The sequence below is a fragment of the Temnothorax longispinosus genome, chromosome 8, assembly GCF_030848805.1.
Source record: "Temnothorax longispinosus isolate EJ_2023e chromosome 8, Tlon_JGU_v1, whole genome shotgun sequence".
NCBI classification, from domain to species: domain Eukaryota; kingdom Metazoa; phylum Arthropoda; class Insecta; order Hymenoptera; family Formicidae; genus Temnothorax; species Temnothorax longispinosus.
The window spans coordinates 5,231,938-5,252,449 of record NC_092365.1 but is presented as its reverse complement, the minus strand read 5'-3'; the positions used below and the strand labels follow the sequence as shown (position 1 = coordinate 5,252,449).

Genomic DNA, 20,512 nt, shown 5'->3' with positions numbered 1-20,512 from the left:
TTCGAGGTAAAGATACTACTGTTTTGGTTTTTTCGAGATTTTTCAAGATACAAAAATTACGTCTACCACTTGTTACTTAGATTTTTTTGAGGTATAATACTACCACTGTTTTTTTTTCGAGGTATAATAATACGAGAAACACGTCAAAAGTGTGAAACATATTTTAGATTATCTCAGGTTTGTATTTCATGTAATGGTAATTCACGCACGTGATAATAAATATTCTGCCACGACTAATTGTTAGAGAGACCGATATTTCAATCGATATGCCAACACGCATGTTATTTAAATAGCAATTAAATGTAGAAATGTAGAAATCTTACAAAACACATAATAATCTCAGAAATAAGGATAGAAATAGAATAATAAATAAGAAATATCTTTTTCAGTGATATTAATAAAAACGTAATCAACTGCAAGCGTTCCAGAGTCTCTCAAAATTGACTTATTCGAAAGCAAAGTTTTGTACGAAACAAAAAATTCTAAATTTTTTTCACGTAGAATTACCTTCTGATTGTGCGATAAAATGTTTTATATAAAATATTTTTTTACGTAAAACTTTAATCAGCTATGAATATTTCTTATCAAAGTGTATGATTCATTCAGTTTACAGTTAGATTAATCAGTACAATTACAATATGTCATTGTCAGCAAATCTGCACATGTTACTATACAGCTTACTCTTAGATCTTCCGCAATATTGAAACGTCCGATTTCGATTTAGATATGGAGATAGTAAGCCTGATGAAGGACGGCATGATCGACGACTGGGACATGTTCGAGCGACTGACCGAGTACACGTACAAGCAACGACTGCACGCCTTAGCCGAGCACCATCCGATCCTGATGACCGAGTGCCCGTGGAACACCAGACTGAAGCGCGAGAAGCTGTTGGAGCTGATGTTCGAGAAGTTCAACGTGCCGGCCATGTATATCTGCAAGAACGCCGTGCTGGCCGCATACGCGAACGGCAGGTCCACGGCGATGGTCGTGGACAGCGGTGCCACTTACACCAGCGCGGTGCCAGTCCACGACGGTTACGTCATCACCCAGGGGATCGTCAAAAGTCCCTTAGGCGGTGACTTCATCACCATGCAATGTAGACAGTTTTTCGAGGAGAAGGACATCGAACTGCTGCCGGCTTGTCTTGTCGCCAGCAAAGGTAAACGATAGTCCGTTGATGATGAAGGGATTTAAAGAATGTAGTTAATTCAAATTGAAGAGAAAATGCGTAAAGTTTCCCTAAATATATATAAAAGAAATTTACGTAAAATTAAAAACTTGAAAAAAATGTATAAAAGTAAAAAAATTGAAGTAAAAGGATTTAAAAAGTATAATTTAGATTCCAACGGACTGCGAGGAATTCTAACATAATTTTGAAGATTTCTGCTCACCAATTCATGTTTCTTTTAGACGTAGTACGAGAGAGAGATCCACCCCGCTGGACGAAACGACCATGACCGCAACCAACGTCGTCCTGGCTGAGCTACATGGTCCGGAGAGCTGCTGTAGGACTTTCAGATGAACTGTCTGCAAGTGTCGGACAGTCCCTACGACGAAGACGTGGCGAACACTCTGCCTATGAAGCATTACGAATTTCCGACCGGCTACAACGATGATTTCGGATCCGTGAGGCTCATGATACCCGAAGCTCTCTTCAATCCCAGCAATGTTAAGGGTGTGGGCGCGAGTATTTTGGGCGTCGGCCCTCTTGTCACCACGAGTGTCGGAATGTGCGACATGGACATCAGACCAGTACGTATTTCCGGAATCAAATTTACATTAAATTTATGCATAAAGTTCATTTTGATGATTAAATAACCTTCTTGAGGCATTTTGAATCGATTTGACGGAATCTTTGATCACATAGTCGTGCCATAAATTCTGTCTCTAAGAAAAATGGATTTATTTCATAATTAAAATAAAAAGCATATAAAATGTATAGATATATCTTATTAAATTGAACAATTACAGTACAAAAATAATGATAAATAATAATATGTCTATCTTTTGCCTTCATAAATTTCTTCAAACCATCGGACTTCAAACTCTGTACATAACTATGCATATGTTATATTAATATCCTATTTATACTATTAATATACTAATATATCATTATTATATAATTATAATATTTATAAAATAAGGAAATCTCTGTTGCAGAGTCTGTATGGCAGCGTGGTGGTGACTGGCGGCAATTCTTGTCTTCAAGGATTTAGCGAGAGACTGAATCGGGACTTGGGCAGTAAGACCCCTCCGGTAAGCACGTTCTGTACTTACACTAATTTACTCATTATCGAGTTTCGGGCCTCACAATTTATGACGACGCAATTTTTCTTCGCAGAGCATGAGACTGAAAATAATCAGCACGAACAGCTCGAGCGAGCGACGTTATGGTGGGTGGATCGGCGGCTCGATCCTCAGCTCCTTGGGCTCGTTCCAACAAATGTGGCTGTCGCGTCAGGGGTACGAGGAATCCGGCAAACTTATTTTGGAAAGATGCGCGTAATTCAGTAATGAAGAAATTTTAAAAATCACGGTACGAAAAACGGACGCTCTCCGTTTTCAGTAGATTGATTACCTTCTTAGTTAGGCTTTTGTTAATAATCGCTTCCCAAATAACACAAAAGTCTAAAACTTTTGATTTAAATGAAAATTAGGATATTCTTGCGACATTTCTTGAAAATTTCATTTGCCAGAACAATCATATTATGAATTAGTATGAGAGAAGATGGACTCGTTAATTTAGTCTAAATCGTAAATACTAATCAAACGTCTTACGTAAACGTTAGAAGCGATTTACATAAAGATTGACGTAATGACGACGGTGTAATGTAAGCCGTCCTCGTGAGCAACAACCATCAAACTCGTTTTGAAGCGCCTAAAAATTTAATAAAAATACTGCTAAAGCATTATTAATAAAAAAAACCGTAGATAGTGTGCTAAGGTTTTTTCGCGATCTGCGAGAGATGATTTTTCACGACAAAGCATCATACATAATGTTTTCTCGCAACCTCGCGCACTTGTAATGAGCAAAAAGTGCGATTAATCAAAAGCATCCTGTATAACACGTAAATCGCGAGTATAAGCAATATAAGTATGACACACACACACACACGCACGCACGCACGCACGCGCACACACACACACACACACACACACACACACACACACACACCCCTTTTCATAGACACAAGATATTTTTTGAATTTGGAAAATAAAATACAAATAAGTGGAAAGAATATGAGATGAGAAAGTACCAAGTAAAGAATACAGACGACTAGTTGCTTTTTTTTTACATCTTGTCCGGTCTCGTTTCCATTCTGCGGTTCGATTCACGCTCAAGTGCTGTAAGCATCATTCTGTCTTCGTTGCGCCTCGAATATCGAACGAAGACAGAGCGAGATGCTTTCAGCGCTGTGAGCTGTGAATCGGATTGCAGCTCCATTTCTATTAAAGCTGCTGATTACATCAAAGAAGATTGTAATAATAGTATAATAGTCGTTGATGTAATATGAATACCTTCCGAAAACACGTTTGCCCTTGTAAAAATCATAACACGGCAGGTAACCTGCCAAAACTCCGTTGGTCACATGGGTACCATAAGCAGCGTTTACAATGTTAATAGCGAGTTCGCACAATATACAGGTTCCGAGATATTTGATTAGACGTATTTACCCCGTAGACGTTTTAGCTCCGGTCTCCCCTATGTACTAATACTGTTGTGCTTTTTAAAAATAATAAATTATTTTAAACATTTAACACATATTTTATTTATACTTTTTCTCCCATTTTTTCCATTTTCATGTAATTTTGAAAAGATCGTTAATGTAAGAAATAATAAAATAGTCTATCGCGTAACGTACGGGATCTGCCTGTATACATATGATATATGTATAGGGTAATTAAGAAAATTATTGACATACTTATCAATGATTGTTATAATGAAAAGAAGAAAATTTTTGGAGAAGATAGTGTACAGTTATTAAACCAGATTATAAGCAGTCATGTAAACGTAGTCAGAAAAGCCAGTATATACAGTACTTATGCGCTATGTCTGTAGCGCCTGTGCGTAGTATTATAAAGTGACCCGTTTGTACGGGTCTCCAGCGCTTCTCTGTTGCACTACAAAGTGTCTCATCCATTGGGCCCTAAGAAACCACATTGCGGACAATATACCGACGAAATAATCTTACATAAGATTTATTTAAGCAAACAAAGATTACATGAACTAACTAAATGCATTACAAAAGATATTTGAATGCAACTAATACATTCAATATAGGCATTGCATCGTCAAACGAAACTTTGGAACACTACATACTTTAAGCATCTCACGGATCACTTCAGATGCTGCTAGTATTCTGCCCAAAAGTGTTCCTAAGGTCATTTACCGATTTCTTGTAAGTAAGGCATTTGATGTACACATTTCACAGTGAACTCATACTGTAACCAACGCTTCTTCTCTCGAACTGACTCAGGATTAATTCGGAAAACATATATAGGTTCTTAGTCAAAAGTTGCTCTATTCCTACATCTCTACACGATTCTTAAGTTTGTCAACAATATTTTGAATTATCCTGTATACAATAAAATATATATGTATATAATTAAATATAGGTATATTTTTTTGGAATGATACATAATTTACAAAGCGGATTGTTCCGTGATCGTGACGTCGCTCTCGCTTTCGGTATTTTGCTCCGATAAGTTCAATTCACGATGATCGTTGTTCTTCTCGCAAGCCTTCTTCGCCTGTTCCAAAAGACTCTGTGCCATCTGATTGCCCGTTTTCTCCACCATTTGCGAGAAATAGCCTTTTGGTTTATCGTGCAACAGCTCGTATGGGCAACCGAATTCCTGTTGGCGTGACAATTTCATTTATAAAAAATACCTAATAAGAAACTCTCCCTGAGAAAGTTATAAGATTTTCCAAAAAACTTGACTACTCTATGTATATAATACACTGATATTTCTCAGAAAAGAATATGTATTGTCCAATGAGATATCAACTGCGAAAAAACCACGTTTAATTATAAAAAAGAATTTTTCGGAAATCTCGTTGCGTTTACTAAAATCAATATTCTCCCTAACATATATTTTCTAACATATGCCTTATTAAATTGGAGGAACCTACCACAATAGAGCCATTCTCCATTACGATGATACGATCGCTGTCTATAATGGTATTCAAACGATGTGCTACCGTAATGACGGTGCATTCTTTAAAAGTACTTCTTATTGTGTTTTGAATTAAAGCATCGGTGCTAGAAAAAGAAGTACAAATTTAGGGAAAATTCACAAATAGATTCAAAAATCAATAACACGACAGCATTTTACAGCTACAGAACTGGAAACTCTTACTGAAAATCTGATTTAATTAAAAACTTTTGTTATTTTTTTAAACTCTTAATTTATTACAAAATAAATCATCATTTCACCGCATACCGAAAAATAGTGAATTATTTGAAAAATTAATATTTCGTTAAAAAAATTTTTAAGTGTCTAATGATAATTTATTCTTTTATTAACCATCAGCCAAACAATAAACCATCTTATTTTTATTAAACAATATTATAATACATTTTTATTGCTAAAAATCGTCGAGACTCACTGTGAATCAATATTAGCCGTGGCCTCATCGAGAACGAGCAAGCGATTATTCCTTAGAATAGCCCTGGCCAAACATATGAGCTGCTTCTGGCCGACGCTGAAGTTGTAACCGCCATGAAAGATTTCTTGATCCAATGCGGTATCGTTCAGTTCGACCTGCCGCAGCACCTCCCACAGCTTCACGTCATCGTACTGACTGAACGGATCCAGATTGTAGCGCAGACTCTCGGAGAAGAGCACCGGTTCCTGCGGTATGATGGAGATCTTGCAGCGCAGCTCGCTCAGACCTACCGTTCTCGTGTCTCGACCGTCAATTTTAATCTCGCCCTCCAAACCTTCGTTGAATAGGCGGAAGAGCGCTGAGATCAAAGAGGACTTGCCGGCGCCAGTGCGTCCCACCACTCCAACTTTCCAGCCAGGCTCGATGGATACGTTCAGATTCTGCGAAGCGCGACGGCGTGATAAAACACAAAAAATGTCTGCAAAAATGAACGATTGGTTCACGTACTTTCAAGACCGGTGGATCGTCACTGTGATACTTCATGCTGACGTTCTTCAAGATCAATTGTCCTTGGGACGGCCATGTAGACGGCGGCGGATTGTCCGAGGTAATGGGTCCCTCCTGGGGAAGATTTGTGTACTGAAGAACTCTTTCTACGGAGGTCATCAGCGACATCGTCTCGGTGGACTGCTTTATTCCATATTGCAAGCAACCGATCAAGATCAACGATTGCGATATTGCCAGACCTACCTGACTGTCTTCTACACTGTCTGTATTATGAAGATGAACGGAAGGATTAGTAAAAGCTCGAAGATTCCTCACGATTGTCGAAATGTATTTTCCAACTTATATACTAATCACTCGCGGAAATAAAGAATTGCTTAAATATCGAAAGATTCTATTAATTTGTTGTAGCTTTTTGTATGTTCTCGAAATATTTCAAAGTTGTGAAGGATATTTTAATCTTCAATAAGAATGTTTTACATAATTATATAATTTACCATTTTTGCTCATCAATACTAGGGAGAAGCAAAGCACGGCAAGGAACAGGCACATGACTAGATCGGTAAAAATACCGAAGGCTGACGAGCTTGATAAGAAGAGGTACCACGCGCCGCTGTGACGGTCTTGTAACACGTCGAACTGTTTTCGCATCATCTTCTCGATTTGGACGCCGCCGCTTCTAATCGTCGGCAGGCCGTTCAGCGTAGCATTCACATGCGAGAATAACGGGCTCTTGGCTGAAAACGCAAACGCAAATAAACTGGAACTTACAAATTCTGCGTGAGAACTTACAGATCCAAGTTTGATGGCAAAAGTCAAACGGAATCTAAATAAGAGTTAAGGAAATGAGTCGCGCGTATCCCCTCTCGTTCTTTTCTAATAAAGAGTTTCTCGTTCCAATACTTACTTACGCCTTCGAGACGTTTGACGTTTTGAGCGGTTTTCAGGTAGAATATCGTCGCGAAGTAAAACAAGATGACCAGTACTACTATCGGTATGAGCATCCATGGATTAATTATCGCTTCTATGGTGAATATACCGCATACTACGCAAAACACTTGGAGCGCCCCTAACATGATTTTGGGCAGGTACTCGTCCATGGTGCCCATGTCCTTCGAAAATCTATTTAAAATTCTCCCTGGAACAAAAAACCGATAAATTTAAACAAAGGTTTAACAGAAATCTGGAAATTAAAACCGTAGTTTCGATGATTCAGATTTTTTACTATAAATATCCGTAAAAGGATCTATGCCAATCGTCTCGCATATTTTTATGAATAAGTATAAAATAAGAACCATTCGATAAATTCGAACTCGACTAAAATTTGTTAGTCTTATTTTTTCCGGATTTAAAAATTCGTAAACTCTTCAAAATTTATCTTCGACGCCACAATTTCCTTTGCCTATTGTGATCTCACGATTACTGCTCACCAGAAGGATTAGTGTGGAAGAAGGACATGCGCGTCTGTACCAGATTGGAGAACATGGAGTTGTGCAGGTTGCAGCTCGAGTTCATGCAGATTTTCATGAAGAAGAAGCTCCGGAGCAGCGTGGTAACAGTACAGGCTATGATGCAGAATGTGTATACGTATATAGCATCTACAGTACTGAGCAGGCCGTCTGAGTTCAGCGTGAAGATCGACCCAAGGAAACTGTCGTTGTACATGTTTGCGAACTCTGTGGCCTCACTAGTGTTGTTAATGTGCCTGACAGTCTCCAAGTTGGTCCAGTACGAGAGCCAGTAATCATTCCCTGTGGTAGCAACCTGACTGATAACGAAGAGCAGCAGCAACATGAACAGGGTAAAGTAGTTGCCGCCGTGGTGGAAATATTCCTTATACACTCTGCCAGATAGTCGGCCGCGTGCTATTATCTCGGCTTCCGGGCTGTTTTCCGCATAATCCGAATCGTCAATATCCGACTGCTGCACGGCAACAAAATAACAATCTAATTACTTGTTTGACCTTTGCAACGGACACAGCTCGATAGAGATAGTTGCGCTATGATCATAAAAAATGTTAATAAAACAGTGTTAAAAAAATTAATGAATGTTTAAAAACGACTTGAATTCTGTGGTTATAGCACACTTTGGAAACTGTTTTTAATTTGCTTTAGTTACTAATCAGCAACTAAAGCTGTTTTAATTATCTTAACGCGAACATGTTGCATAAATATATATTTTTTCAATTACCTTGTCTTGTTATGAGTGTATTTGTTTTAAACAAATCTGATATATAAAAAATGTCAATAGTTTCTGTTTTTTATTTTAATTTAAAAAAACTGTTGAGAGATAAGGATTTTCTTACAATGATGGAACTTGCGGTTGATAATTTAGAGGCACGTCTTATTATCGAGGTTTTTCTCATAGACATTTCCGAAGCTCTCCTTATATTCTCTTCCTTCTTCTGCGCTTCGTGACTCAAATTGTCCATCATTCGAATGAAATCTTTATTTGATTTTACTAATTCGTTATAGCTTCCTTGCATCTTCATAAAACCCTTAGGAAACAATTCTTTAATTATTTACAATTTATAAATAAACTGTTAAAAGTTCGAATTTTTTACAAGTTTATATACAAATTTAAAAATTTCTTACTATTTTTTGTTAAAAGAATTCTCACAGTTCTTTTTAATGTTAACTTTGATAAAAATTTATATTTTTATTGTTATATATTAATAATAATATAATATGTCTCTTTATAAAGTAACAATAAAATTAGTAAAAAATTTAAAGATTGTTTATATATTTACTATTACTATTACGAGTCAACGCTGCATTCTTCATTAGAATAATGTAAAAAAATCGGATCCGGATAGAAACGAATTTGTAGTTGAAATTTTAAATGGAACAATGCAAACACCGATTAAATGTAAAATACCGATTAGAGAATATTCTATGCGACTCACTCGATCCAAAACGACGATGTGGTCCGCGCGTTTGAGAAATTGCAACTGATGGGTGACGAGTATTCTCGTCTTGTCGTGGAGATACTCGGTGATGCACTTCCCGTATAGATGCCTGGCGATACGAGAGTCCACCGCGCTCAAGGGATCGTCGAGCAGATAGAGATCCGCCTGCCTGTAAACTGCCCTCGCGAGATTGATACGCGCTTTTTGGCCTCCGGACAAGGATACACCTCTATCGCCGACCATCGTCATGTCTCCCTGTGGAAACTGTCGGAAATCCTTCGTCAAGGCGCACGCATTTGCCACCTAAAACGTTTGCCAATCGATCAGAAAGAGTGAGAAACATTAGAAAATGCTAGAAAGTTTAAAATTAAAACATTCATAATTAGAACATTCTTTTTTTATCTAGATAAAATCATAGAGATTAAAGTTTCGGCAAAATTTATACTACTCGCTGAAACATGTCTTCTTTAATTAATAATAAATCAATGACAATTTACGTTGAATGGTTGAAGTAAAGAAGAATTTGAGAATTGTGTGAAGTTACGTAAAAGTTATCAATATTAACGTGCAATAGCAGGGATACATAAATACTGTACATTATCTGCAGTAACTGTATTGAATTATATGACAATTACTTGAGTATATCTAGCCTTGTCGTAGGGCTGGCCAAAGAGTATGTTGTCTCTCACAGTACCACAAAAGAGCCAGGGCTCCTGGCTGGCATAGGAGATGCGCAGATTCGGATTGCTTGTGAAGTAACCATTGGAAAGATTGCCCTGAAAAATATCCTTCGAGGAGTCCTGAGTGAGGATCACTGAACCCGCGCCGGGATCCAACTCCTTCAGCAGCATATGTAATATAGATGATTTGCCGGAACCCACGGGACCGACCACAGCGCATAACTGTCCCGGCTGGATGGTCAAGTCGATATTGCACAAAGTCGGCGGCAATTGGCCGCTGACCCAATTGGCGGAAACGCGCTGAAGCTTCACGTAGACCGGAAGATCAGAAAATTCCTGAAGCGCGATACTCCCATTTTTTGTGATGTACCTGTCTGTGTGATTCTCTACATTAGTCGCTTCGTTTGATTTCCGAGATTTATCCTGCAACTGCGGCGTATTCTCTGAGCGTTTCATGTTTACTTCGTCCATGAACAGAAAGTCCTGTATAAATTAACGAAAAGATTGTGGAACAATAAATTTAAGGGTTTTTCCGCGAATTCGAAATTAATATGAGAGAACATGCACCTCCAATCGGTTTATAGACACCATCGATTCACCCATCAGTATCAACGCTTGCGGAAACTGCAACGCTGCAGTGAGTTGAAGCATATTGAAGTACGTCGACATTTCGAAGGTTACGTCGGCAGTCAGGTAATGCCCCAGTAGGACGTACGTTATTAAGGTAAAATAGAGGGCCAGTCGATCGGTGAAGGCTGTTATGGCCAAACATGCGGCAAACACGTATGACGAGAATTTGCTCCCTTTGATTTCCAGCTTTCTGGTCACCGATACGATCTTGTTGAACGGTTTCTCCCAAACGTACATCTTTACCACCTGAAACGAAAATTATGATCTTGCAAGTTTGTTTCACAAAATTGTTTTCTTAGCATTGGCAATCTCATTTGGCAGTCGAATTTGACACTTGAATGTTAGCGTATTCACTCGTTTTTGGTTGTTCAACAATAAAGTAACTTAATTATCAAATATTCGAGGATACCTGTATCCCGGCTACGAGTTCGCTCATCAGCTGCACTCTTCGGTCGGTCAGTGGCGCGATCATAGCTCTATATTTGCGGCTCAACAAGCTGATGATCCCTTGTACCACTAAGGCGATGATCATCAGCGTTCCGATGCCGACAAGACCGGAAATGCCAATATTTCGCCACATAATAGTTCCTATGATCATGATCTACAAGAGAAACGGTCAATCTTAACAGATGTTTTTGAAAAGCAATGTGAACATAAAAGAAAGTAGATATTCTATATCTTTACAGTTAATTAGTGAAACTATAAATTGCATATAAATAGATACGGATATGTATAACATGCTATGAATTAGATTATAACTATTAGACATACCTATTAATAATTTAAAAGAATTAAGAATTTGGACATTGCGTGTCTGTGAAGTTGGCATATCATTTTCCAGCAGATCAAAAATAAAAGGGAGTTCTTGTCGCATGCAGTCGAGTTCTATAGTTTCTGATACTTTTTAGTAAGAGTTTATGGTGATTTTACCCAAAAAACAGTCGATCGAAAAAATTATCTGCTAACTTCCCGTAGCAGATCATTTTCTAGCAAATCAAAAATAAAAAAGAGTTCTTGTCGCATGCAGTCGAGTTCTATAGTTCCTGATACTTTTTAATAATAGTTCTGTTGATTTTGCCAAAAAAGTCCATTGAAAAATTATCTGCTAATTTTCCAAAATCTCGAAGTTCTGGTTTATTTAAAATATTTTTCGAATAGTTCTGAGCATACTGAAGCATTTTCTAAAAAGTTCTCGACATTAGCAATGTTGTACAATTGTTTAAAAAATTAATACCGCTTGAAAACCGAGTATTTAGAGAGAATAGGGTGATATGCTGTACGAAATGTCGCAGTTCCGGTTTATCTAAAATATTTCCCGAATAGTTCTGAACATACTAAAGCATTTTCCAAAGAGTTCCCGACCCTGGCAATGTCGTATGATTGTTTAAAAAATTAATACCGCCCAAAAACCGAGTACTTAGAGAGAATAGTGTGATATGCTGTACAAAATGTCGCAGTTCCGGTTTATCTAAAATATTTCTCGAATAATTCTGAACATACTAAAGCATTTTCCAAAGAGTTCCCGACCCTGGCAATGTCGTATGATTGTTTAAAAAATTAATACCGCTCGAAAACCGAGTATTTAGAGAGAATAGGGTGATATGCTGTACGAAATGTCGCAGTTCCGGTTTATCTAAAATATTTCTCGAATAGTTCTGAACATACTAAAGCATTTTCCAAAGAGTTCCCGACCCTGGCAATGTCGTATGATTGTTTAAAAAATTAATACCGCTCGAAAACCGAGTATTTAGAGAGAATAAGGTGATATGCTGTACGAAATGTCGCAGTTCCGGTTTATCTAAAATATTTCTCGAATAGTTCTGAACATACTAAAGCATTTTCCAAAAAGTTCCCGACCCTGGCAATGTCGTATAATTGTTTAAAAAATTAATACCGCTCGAAAACCGAGTATTTAGAGAGAATAGGGTAATATGCTGTACGAAATGTCGCAGTTCCGGTTTATCTAAAATATTTCTCGAATAGTTCTGAACATACTAAAGCATTTTCCAAAGAGTTCCCGACCCTGGCAATGTCGTATGATTGTTTAAAAAATTAATACCGCTCGAAAACCGAGTATTTAAGAGAATAGGGTGATATGCTGTACGAAATGTCGCAGTTCCGGTTTATCTAAAATATTTCTCGAATAATTCTGAACATACTAAAGCATTTTCTAAAAGTTCCCGACCCTGGCAATGTCGTATGATTGTTTAAAAAATTAATACCGCTTGAAAACCGAGTATTTAGAGAGAATAGGGTGATATGCTGTACGAAATGTCGCAGTTCCGGTTTATCTAAAATATTTCCCGAATAGTTCTGAACATACTAAAGCATTTTTCTAAAGAGTTCCCGACCTTAGCAATGTTGTACGATTGTTTAAAAAATTAATACCGCCCAAAAACCGAGTACTTAGAGAGAATAGTGTGATATGCTGTACAAAATGTCGCAGTTCCGGTTTATCTAAAATATTTCTCGAATAATTCTGAACATACTAAAGCATTTTCCAAAGAGTTCCCGACCCTGGCAATGTCGTATGATTGTTTAAAAAATTAATATCGCTCGAAAACCGAGTATTTAGAGAGAATAGGGTGATATGCTGTACGAAATGTCGCAGTTCCGGTTTATCTAAAATATTTCTCGAATAGTTCTGAACATACTAAAACATTTTCCAAAGAGTTCCCGACTCTGGCAATGTCGTATGATTGTTTAAAAAATTAATACCGCTCGAAAACCGAGTATTTAGAGAGAATAGGGTGATATGCTGTACGAAATGTCGCAGTTCCGGTTTATCTAAAATATTTCCCGAATAGTTCTGAACATACTAAAGCATTTTCCAAAGAGTTCCCACCCTGGCAATGTCGTATGATTGTTTAAAAAATTAATACCGCTCAAAAACCGAGTATTTAGAGAGAATAGGGTGATATGCTGTACGAAATGTCGCAGTTCCGGTTTATCTAAAATATTTCTCGAATAGTTCTGAACATACTAAAGCATTTTCCAAAGAGTTCCCGACCCTGGCAATGTCGTATGATTGTTTAAAAAATTAATACCGCTCGAAAACCGAGTATTTAGAGAGAATGGGATGATATGCTGTACGAAATGTCGCAGTTTCGGTTTATCTAAAATATTTCTCGAATAGTTTTAAACATACTAAAGTATTTTCTAAAGAGTTCCCGACCTTGGCAATGTCGTATGATTGTTTAAAAAATTAATACCGTTCGAAAACCGAGTATTTAGAGATAATAGGGTGATATACTGTACGAAATGTCGCAGTTCTGGTTTATCTAAAATATTTCTCGAATAGTTCTGAACATACTAAAGCATTTTCCAAAGAGTTCCCGACCCTGGCAATGTCGTATGATTGTTTAAAAAATAATACCGCTCGAAAACCGAGTATTTAGAGAGAATGGGATGATATGCTGTACGAAATGTCGCAGTTCCGGTTTATCTAAAAAATTTCTCGAATAGTTTTAAACATACTAAAGCATTTTCTAAAGAGTTCCCGACCCTGGCAATGTCGTATGATTGTTTAAAAAATTAATACCGCTCGAAAACCGAGTATTTAGAGAGAATAGGGTGATATGCTGTACGAAATGTCGCAGTTCCGGTTTATCTAAAATATTTCTCGAATAGTTCTGAACATAGTAAAGCATTTTCTAAAGAGTTCCCGACCCTGGCAATGTTGTATGATTGTTTAAAAAATGTAATACCGTTCGAAAACCGAGTATTTAGAGAGAATAGGGTGATATGCTGTACGAAATGTCGCAGTTCCGGTTTATCTAAAATATTTTTCGAATAGTTCTGAACATACTAAAGCATTTTCTAAAGAGTTCCCAACCCTGGCAATGTCGTATGATTGTTTAAAAAATTAATACCGCTCGAAAACCGAGTATTTAAGAGAGAATAGGGTGATATTCTGTACGAAGTGTCGCAGTTCTGGTATATCTAAAATATTTCTCAAATAGTTTTAAACATACTAAAGCATTTTCTAAAGAGTTCCCGACATTAGCAATGTTGTACGATTGTTTAAAAAATTAATACCGCCCAAAAACCGAGTACTTAGAGAGAATAGTGTGATATGCTGTACAAAATGTCGCAGTTCCGGTTTATCTAAAATATTTCTCGAATAATTCTGAACATACTAAAGCATTTTCCAAAGAGTTCCCGACCCTGGCAATGTCGTATGATTGTTTAAAAAATGTAATACCGTTCGAAAACCGAGTATTTAGAGAGAATAGGGTGATATGCTGTACGAAATGTCGCAGTTCCGGTTTATCTAAAATATTTTTCGAATAGTTCTGAACATACTAAAGCATTTTCTAAAGAGTTCCCAACCCTGGCAATGTCGTATGATTGTTTAAAAAATTAATACCGCTCGAAAACCGAGTATTTAAGAGAGAATAGGGTGATATTCTGTACGAAATGTCGCAGTTCCGGTATATCTAAAATATTTCTCGAATAGTTTTAAACATACTGAAGCATTTTCTAAAGAGTTCCGACCCTGGCAATGTCGTATGATTGTTTAAAAAATTAATACCGCTTGAAAACAATCATTGCCAGGGTCGGGAACTTTTTAGAAAATGCTTTAGTATGTTCAGAACTATTCGAAAAATATTTTAGATAAACCGGAACTGCGACATTTTGTACAGCATATCACACTATTCTCTCTAAGTACTCGGTTTTTGGGCGGTATTAATTTTTTAAACAATCGTACAACATTGCTAATGTCGGGAACTCTTTAGAAAATGCTTTAGTATGTTCAGAACTATTCGGGAAATATTTTAGATAAACCGGAACTGCGACATTTCGTACAGCATATCACCCTATTCTCTCTAAATACTCGGTTTTCGAGCGGTATTAATTTTTTAAACAATCATACGACATTTCCAGGGTCGGGAACTCTTTGGAAAATGCTTTAGTATGTTCAGAACTATTCGAGAAATATTTTAGATAAACCGGAACTGCGACATTTCGTACAGCATATCACCCTATTCTCTCTAAATACTCGGTTTTCGAGCGATATTAATTTTTTAAACAATCATACGACATTGCCAGGGTCGGGACCTCTTTGGAAAATGCTTTAGTATGTTCAGAATTATTCGAGAAATATTTTAGATAAACCGGAACTGCGACATTTTGTACAGCATATCACACTATTCTCTCTAAGTACTCGGTTTTTGGGCGGTATTAATTTTTTAAACAATCGTACAACATTGCTAATGTCGGGAACTCTTTAGAAAATGCTTTAGTATGTTCAGAACTATTCGGGAAATATTTTAGATAAACCGGAACTGCGACATTTCGTACAGCATATCACCCTATTCTCTCTAAATACTCGGTTTTCAAGCGGTATTAATTTTTTAAACAATCATACGACATTGCCAGGGTCGGGAACTCTTTGGAAAATGCTTTAGTATGTTCAGAATTATTCGAGAAATATTTTAGATAAACCGGAACTGCGACATTTCGTACAGCATATCACCCTATTCTCTCTAAATGCTCGGTTTTCGAGCGGTATTAATTTTTTAAACAATCATACGACATTGCCAGGGTCGGGAACTCTTTAGAAAATGCTTCAGTATGTTTAAAATTATTCGAGAAATATTTTAGATAAACCGGAACTGCGACATTTCGTACGGCATATCACCCTCCTCCTTGCGTCGTTTTCTTCAGTGCTGAGGGTCGTGACCCCTTCCTGGAATAATCTTCCGCCTCACGATACTCCGCCAGCTGACTCGGTCCTGGGCGGTGTGGAGGGCCTCATGCATGGTGGTGTCGAGTGTAGTGCGTATCTGATCGGCCCAGCGTGTAGGGTTACGCCCCCTCGGTCTTTTTCCTTCCACCTTGCCAGTCACCATCAACTTTTCCAAGTTGTCATCGCTCCTCCTGGCGATGTGGCCGAAGTATTCAAGTATCCTCCGTAGGCAGATAGTAGAAAGTCTCGCTGTTATACTTAGCTCACGCAGGATAGATGCGTTGGTCCGGTGTGCCGTCCAGGGAATGCGCAGCATCCTCCTCCAGCACCACATCTCAAAGGCGTCAATACGTTTGCGGTCGTTCGCCTTTAGAGTCCAGGTTTCAGCGCCGTACGCGAATATCGAGAACACCAAGGTGCGCACGAGCCTGGCCTTGGTTTTTACGGAGATGTTCTTGGCCGCCCAAATTCCATGCAGCTGTGACATTGCGTTCTTTGCCATTCCGATTCGCTTGCGTATCTCCGCTTCACACGAGCCGTTGTTGCTGATGGTAGAGCCCAGATAGTTGAAGCTCTCCACTACCTCCAGGCCGTGAACTCCGGTGAGCTCCAGCCTGTTAAAACGGTCCACAACCATGATTTTGGTCTTGGATCTGTTTATAGTAAGCCCCATTTCGTTGCTAACCTCTTCCATTCTGCTCAGCAGGGCTACCATTTCGGCCTCTGTCGCGGCAAGGAGTGTGGTATCGTCGGCGTAACGTAGGTTGGTGATTTTTACGCCTCCAATAGTGACTCCACCCTCCCATTTTCGCAGGTTCGCCTCATTATGTATTCCCCGTAAACGTTGAACAAGATGGGGGACAGTATGCAGCCCTGGCGCACACCCTTTCCGAAGTTGAAAGGTCCCGATGTCGTTTTATCTACCCTCACAACTCCCCGACTGCTGTAATATAGGGTGCAGAGTAGTGCCGTTAAATGCTGCGGCACCCCTAACTCTGCTAGTATTCCCCACAGGCAACGCCAGTCGACACAGTCGAAGGCCTTACAGTAATCGACGAAACACATTATTACTGGTGTGTCGAATTCATAGGACTTCTCAATGACTTGTCTGATGTTAAGGATCTGTTCACGGGTCCCCCTCCCCCTGACAAAGCCCGCCTGTTCTTGCGGGATCTGCCAGTCCAAAAAGTGCCGGATTCGGTTGTTGATGATATAGAGCAATATTTTGCTGGCGTGGGAGATTAGGGATAAGGTGCGATAGTTATCGCACCTCTTGGTCGATCCTTTTTTGTGTAATGGTAGGATGACCGATTCCGTCCAATCTTGGGGCCATTCCCCGTGCTGCCAGATGTGATTGCAGATCGCGTGCAGCGTGTCAATCCCCGTCTCGCCCAGAGCCTTCAGGACTTCTGCCGTTATTTGATCTGGTCCTGGTGCTTTCTTGTCCTTGAGTGAACGTAAGGCCTCTGTTATTTCGGAGCGAAGAATGGATGGCTCCTTATCTATTCCGCTCCATTCAGGTTGACGATCGAATGAGTTGCGGGGGTTTTTGTACAGTTGTTCGCAATAACAGCGCCATCTTTCCGCGATTTTATCTAATTCGTGCAATGAGTTCCCGTCAGCGTCTTCAATAACCCATGACTTAGATTTAAATTGCTTGGAGAGTACACGGACTTTCTTGAAGAGGTCTGAGGTTTGTAGCCTGTGTGAGTGGTTTTCAATGTCGCTGCATATGCCCTCTATGAAGTTGTTTTTGTCTTGTCGACAACACGTCTTAATGATCTTGCAGAGGGCCGTGTATTCTGCCATCGTCTGTGGATCCCTTAGGCCCTTCATTTTTATGTCCTTCCTTAGCTGTATGAGCTCCCAGGTGCGGTCAGTAATCCATGACTTCTTCCTACTGTCAGTGCTCCTATTTTTAGTTATATGGTCCAGTGTATCACAAATGTGGCCTTTAAGAAGCCCCCATCGTGTCTTGGCGTCCGCGTCCTCGGGCGGCGGACTCTCTTTTAGCTTTGTCTCCACGATGCCCTTGAAGAGTGACCGTTCTGGGGACTCCAGACGCCTAGGCTTTTGTGGTGGGTTCCTTCTAGACACTTTCAAGCGAATGGAGAAGTTCGCGACGAGCAAGTTATGATCAGAGCCGCAATCAGCCCCGGGGAAGGTCTTAACGTTAGTTACTGAGGTTTTCCAGCGCGTGTCCAAAATGATGTAATCTATTTGATTTCTAAATCGGTCGCCTGGAGAACTCCACGTGTAGAGTCGTCTTGGATGATGCATGAAACGCGTGTTCATGATGCTCAGCTTCCTGCCTGTACAGAAGTCGATGAGTCTCGCACCGCGTTCATTTCTCTCACCAAGTCCATATTTGCCAACAGTGTTCCTGATGTGATCGTCTGCAGCTGTGTTGCCGACTTTGGCGTTCCAGTCCCCGAGGATCATAGTTATTTCCCTGTTGGGAATTGTGTTCAGCGTCTCCTCCAGCATCCTGTAATAGTCGTCGACATCCTCGTCTGACGATCCTGAGGTGGGAGCGTAAACCTGGACAATATTCAGCGTACATGGTTTTGTGCTGAGTTTGATGGTGATGATCCTTTCAGATACCGGGTTGTAACCGAGAACATATTTAGTCATATGCGGCGGCAGCAAGACACCGACCCCACTCCTGCTCAAGTCTCTGCATCCCGAGAAGTACAATGCATACCCTGCGGCAGTTGTGAAATGTCCGCTGCCTCGCATGTGTGTCTCGCTAATGCCGAGCACGGTGACGTTATGATTCTCCATCTCTCTCTCGACGATGCTCAATTTGCCCGCCTGTAATAGACCGCGGACGTTCCAGGTGCCAATGCGATAACCTCGCATTGAGGCTTTGCTCAGAGTTGCCTCCTTCCCGCCAGTAGCAGCTCTTCCTTCAGAGGCCCGGCGTTCCACCTCTTCGGAAGCTTCGGTCGCCAATTTCACACCACCCAGCCCGGACACTGAGTGGCGCCGATTGTTAGTCGGATTGCCCAACGATCCAGTATCCATATCCATTTCTGATTCCATTGGGGGTTTTCTTGGGAAAGTAAGCACGGTGGGTTCCCAAGTCCTTCCGCGAGTACGAGAGGAACCGCAGGTTCGGACATTTGGTTCACGCACTCGGTCGAGCGGCCGGTGGTGCGAAGCTACCATCCGTGGGATTATGCCTGAACGCCTTTAAGGCCGTATCCTCTCTAGTCAAAGGTGGCAATGATATCTCTAGGAGTCTCGTGAGTCGAAAGGCTCAAAACAATGTGACACACTTACTAGGCGGCCGGTCCCCCTCGCGGGGGCCGGTCGTCGCACGAGCCCGGTTTGCCGTACGGCGCCTCTGCCCGTCGTCGGGATCTCACCGCTTACGACGGCACGGCGTCTAACGGTCGAACATGAGTTTCGCGAGTTCGATGTCGAGACTCGGAATCGTCTGTAGACGACTTAGGTCCCCAGTATGTTCAGAACTATTCAAGAAATATTTTAGATAAACCGGAACTGCGACATTTCGTACAGCATATCACCCTATTCTCTCTAAATACTCGGTTTTCGAGCGGTATTAATTTTTTAAACAATCATACGACATTGCCAGGGTCGGGAACTCTTTAGAAAATGCTTCAGTATGTTTAAAACTATTCGAGAAATATTTTAGATAAACCGGAACTGCGACATTTCGTACGGCATATCACCCTATTCTCTCTAAATACTCGGTTTTCGAGCGGTATTAATTTTTTAAACAATCATACGACATTGCCAGGGTCGGGAACTCTTTGGAAAATGCTTTAGTATGTTCAGAATTATTCGAGAAATATTTTAGATAAACCGGAACTGCGACATTTTGTACAGCATATCACACTATTATCTCTAAGTACTCGGTTTTTGGGCGGTATTAATTTTTTAAACAATCATACGACATTGCCAGGGTCGGGAACTCTTTGGAAAATGCTTTAGTATGTTCAGAACTATTCGGGAAATATTTTAGATAAACCGGAACTGCGACATTTCGTACAGCATATCACCCTATTCTCTCTAAATACTCGGTTTTTAAGCGGTATTAATTTTTTAAACAATCGTACAACATTGCTAATGTCGAGAACTTTTTAGAAAATGCTTCAGTATGCTCAGAACTATTCGAAAAATATTTTAAATAAACCAGAACTCCGAGATTTTGGAAAATTAGCAGATAATTTTTTCAATGGACTTTTTTGGCAAAATCAACAGAACTATTATTAAAAAGTATCAGGAACTATAGAACTCGACTGCATGCGACAAGAACTCTTTTTATTTTTGATTTGCTAAAAAATGATCTGCTACGGGAAGTTAGCAGATCATTTTTTCGATCGACTGTTTTTTGGGTAAAATCACCAGAACTATTACTAAAAAGTATCAGGAACTATAGAACTCGACTGCATGCGACAAGAACTGCCTTTTATTTTTGATCTGCTGGAAAATGATATGCCAACTTCACAGACACG

General features: G+C 39.6%; 2 protein-coding genes and 1 pseudogene across 2 annotated transcripts in view; 2 read left to right on the top strand and 1 right to left on the bottom strand.

Annotated features, from left to right (window-relative positions):
• The window catches only part of LOC139817495 (ATP-binding cassette sub-family C member 4-like), a 52,568-nt gene that overhangs the window by 13,241 nt on the left and 18,815 nt on the right, over positions 1-20,512 (top strand). The gene's annotated exons all lie outside the window — the stretch shown is intronic.
• LOC139817566 (actin-like protein 6B) lies at positions 683-4,615 on the top strand (annotated as a pseudogene).
• LOC139817565 (ATP-binding cassette subfamily C member 4-like) lies at positions 4,606-10,933 on the bottom strand. Its single transcript, XM_071785765.1, has 12 exons — positions 10,746-10,933; positions 10,274-10,582; positions 9,662-10,189; positions 9,024-9,329; positions 8,424-8,615; positions 7,549-8,041; positions 7,026-7,256; positions 6,616-6,855; positions 6,122-6,384; positions 5,615-6,054; positions 5,138-5,267; positions 4,606-4,860 (listed from the first exon to the last, which is right to left on the bottom strand). Exons 1-12 carry the CDS (start codon positions 10,914-10,916, stop codon positions 4,648-4,650), a joined length of 3,516 nt encoding a protein of 1,171 aa, XP_071641866.1. The 5' UTR covers positions 10,917-10,933; the 3' UTR covers positions 4,606-4,647.